This window comes from Mytilus trossulus, chromosome 7 (assembly GCF_036588685.1).
Source record: "Mytilus trossulus isolate FHL-02 chromosome 7, PNRI_Mtr1.1.1.hap1, whole genome shotgun sequence".
Lineage (NCBI taxonomy): Eukaryota > Metazoa > Mollusca > Bivalvia > Mytilida > Mytilidae > Mytilus > Mytilus trossulus.
In genome coordinates, this window is record NC_086379.1 from 36,227,724 (window position 1) to 36,231,307 (window position 3,584).

General features: G+C 32.9%; 1 protein-coding gene across 1 annotated transcript; it reads left to right on the forward strand.

Annotated features, from left to right (window-relative positions):
- Positions 1-1,206: 1,206 nt before the first annotated feature.
- Positions 1,207-2,076, forward strand: LOC134726375 (uncharacterized). The gene has a single exon (XM_063590775.1). It carries the CDS (start codon positions 1,207-1,209, stop codon positions 2,074-2,076), a length of 870 nt encoding a protein of 289 aa, XP_063446845.1.
- Positions 2,077-3,584: the final 1,508 nt, after the last annotated feature.

Consider the following 3,584-nt stretch of genomic DNA (forward strand, 5'->3'; position numbering starts at 1 on the left):
AATAAACAATAAGGAAATTCGCGATGATCAGAATATTAATATAAAAAGATGAATATCAATAAAAAAAAAATTACCCAAGAGGACCTCAGTCTTTATAAACTGAGTGTAATTTTTGTAAATTATAAAACGAATATAAATAGATTTGGAACAACAGTGAATAAACCTTTGACGAGGAAATATTTAAAATAATTTCACTTCATGGATGGATTCGTACATTATAATTAGTTGTAAAACTTACCATTACAACCTTTTCGAATAATTATCTCAAAATAATTGGAATGAAGTGATTATTGTGTTTAACTTTACTTTTGAAACTTTTCGTAACGATAAACCGATCAAAAGACCTTACCAGCGAGAGGATATACCATAGTTTAATATATGTTTAGGTAGATTTATACGTTTCAAAAAAAGTATTAGTAATCGCAAATGCTAACTTGCAGTCACTGGAAAAAGTACAGAATCCAATTATTTGCCAGTTCTATGAAAATAATACCAAATGCAAAATCAAATGCCTATAGACTGCAAACTGTTTTTGTGTGGAAATTGTTCTTTTAAAATTCATACAATGGTAAAAGGAACTGGTGACCACACTATCGTAAATATAAGAAGTATTGGGTCGCAGCATTCTGTAGAATTGAAGGATTTTAGAAGTATAATATGTACGCAGCATCCAACGCAAACAGCGTTTTTATTCTGTAGCACTTGTGAGCAAGCAGCATGTCCGACATGTGTTACCAAAATTCACAAGAAACATAAAATCGTAGAATTTAAGCATGCATATGAACTTAAAATTGAAAGACTGCACTGTGTTAAAAGGAAAGTAGAAAACGACTTCAAAGAACTAGAGAGGAGAATCAAACATTTAGATCAAATTAAAACAGAGGAAAGCACAAGACTTTCAAGTATGCGGGAGACCATTCATGACCGCGTCACACTTATAAAAAGGGAATTTGATGAATATGAAAGTAGCCTTATTGCTGAAATTGATGCAGGAAATACAACATTTGACATGGCAATTCAAACAAACAGACTAAAATGGATAACATCAAGAAAAAGTTGAATGCTGAAAGACTAAAGGCAAAAGATATCATAGAATCGAATGATATGGTTCAGTTCTTTGCTAAAATAGTTGATGTCACCAAATCGATGGAAGATTGTTTACCACCTACATGTTAAATCACGAGAAAACTTCAGTTTATTCAAGGTATGAAGTTTCATCCAAGTGTTGTAGGCGAACTTCGCCATGAGAACGAAAATCTTGAATATAAACTTAAGTTAGAAATAACTAGAAAATATGTTTCAAAATATGATGTTATACAGTTTCTTACCTCAGGTCCTGGTCATTCGTTGTGGTACAGTAAAAATATAAATCAAAAGGTACTGGAGAAAGTTACACTTGCTGAAAAACAACTTCAAGTTGTATCAAGTAAAGAAATTATGGTTTATGGCTTAGCATTCATTCCTGGTCATGGCCTTCTCTTGTCAACAGATGGAGATACGCTTAAAATAATTCCAGAAAACAGCGATGAAATTCTTGATTCTCATTTCGCAGTAGATTCTCTAGAACCGAAATGTATCCATGTAACAAAGGATAATAAATTAGCTATCAGTGCAATAAGTAAAGGACCTCTGTATCCAGCAGCCGGCCAACGAGTAGTCATAGTCATGGACATGGAAGGAAACAAACATTCTACGTTTGAGTTCGACAAAAATATGGAACGTTTGTTTACCTATCCATGGGGAATTGCTAGTACGACTAATGGAAATGTTTTCATTTTAGACAGAACGGATTGTAATTGTGATGGAAGGTTGGTTGTTTTAAACCAAGAAGATGGAAGCGTTATAGATATATTTAATGGCAGGGAAAAACGGAGTTTCGTTCCAAGAGGAATAGTGTCAACAAATGCTGACAACATTATCATAACGGACTGTGATGATCCCGAGTTAACCCTACATATTTTGAACAATTCTGGAAAGCTGATTTCCTACTATAATACAAGTGACATTGGCATACAAAAACCATTTTCAATGTGTTATATATCAGTATGTATGGTCAGATTATGTTTCTGTATGTGAGAGAGAGTTGTTTCCCTTTTGTCAGTATTTTGTATTTATGTTTGTGACGTCATCTTTGTCTGATTAAAATGTAGAAATGGAAGCTGATGTGTTTTTATGTGTCCGTATGTAATCATCCCCATCCATGCTACCAGAGCTATTCCCCTAGTCTGTAATATGGTGGAGTGACCTTAACGATCGGTGGATAATGATTTATACATATTTTGGATTTAATATTTCATTGAATTTTGGATATTTTTACATATAAAGTTGACCGAATGTTCCTGATGAATCCTGCCATGCCGCCATGAAGCTGAACACTTTTCATTGTGTTTTAAAAAATTTATACCTGAACTTTTAATATATTACCAACATTTAAATTGATTTTTTGGAAAGAAGAAGAACAGACCATGTCTCGTCTCGTGTACGTACTGTCTTTGTGAATTATTTATGAATGTCTACATGTATTCCGTTTTCAACCAGAAAGCACGTGCGATTTATCTCATTGCATCATCATGATCATACATTTTATTTCTGTAACATTTGGATCCTGTTTATATATATGCTGTTTTGATTTTACATATGTCAACTTGTATCGGTGATTACTGTATCGCCATGCATACGAAACTTCCGATTTCATCAAAAGAGCCATTTTAACTGTTTATTGATGTTGACCCAGTTTATCCGTTGGACTACACGTGTGATGTGTATTGCGTAATTTTGACTGTATTGCTGTTGTGTTTCATTCCGCCGTAACCTTTATGTGACTCCGTCTTTTAAAACGTAATTATATTAACTGTACTGTTTGGTGATAACTGTATCGCCATGGTATTGCAGATTTCCGAGAAGACCTATTTTATAGAAACCCTGATGAATTTATTTTGTACGAGAAAATTTTATTTTTAACTATGTTAATTTTATGAATCCAGATACTTTTCATGTTAATTTTGAACTACGTTATTCGTTTACTTCGAATTTAAGCTAATATGAACGTGTTTATCATTAAGCGGTGTGATATTTATCATAAATAAAACCTTATTAAATTTAGGAGTTTAAGGTCTCTGATGATATTATCAAATGTGTATTCAGCTATTTATAATGATATTAGTTTGTCTAGTAGGAAATGCCATTAATATGTGTGTATCACTGTAATTGTTTGTGTGAGAGTAATGCGTGCATAAGGTCATCCGAGAGAGGAGTCCGAGATGCCAGACTTTCGGTTTTGCAGCGTTGATACGTTTGTTTTACAATGGTTACTAGAGTGTGAGAGGTTAACTTTATTCATGTAAACTTTCAATTTTTGAAATTATTATATATTGTATTTTTTGGTAACACATAAACATATTGACCATTGTAAAATTTTAGTAAATTTTTGTTTTGGGGGCGGGATGTTATATATCAGTATGTATGGTCAGATTATGTTTCTGTATGTGAGAGAGAGTTGTTCCCCTTTTGTCAGTATTTTGTATTTATGTTTGTGACGTCATCTTTGCCTGATTAAAATGTAGAAATGGAAGCTGATGTGTTTT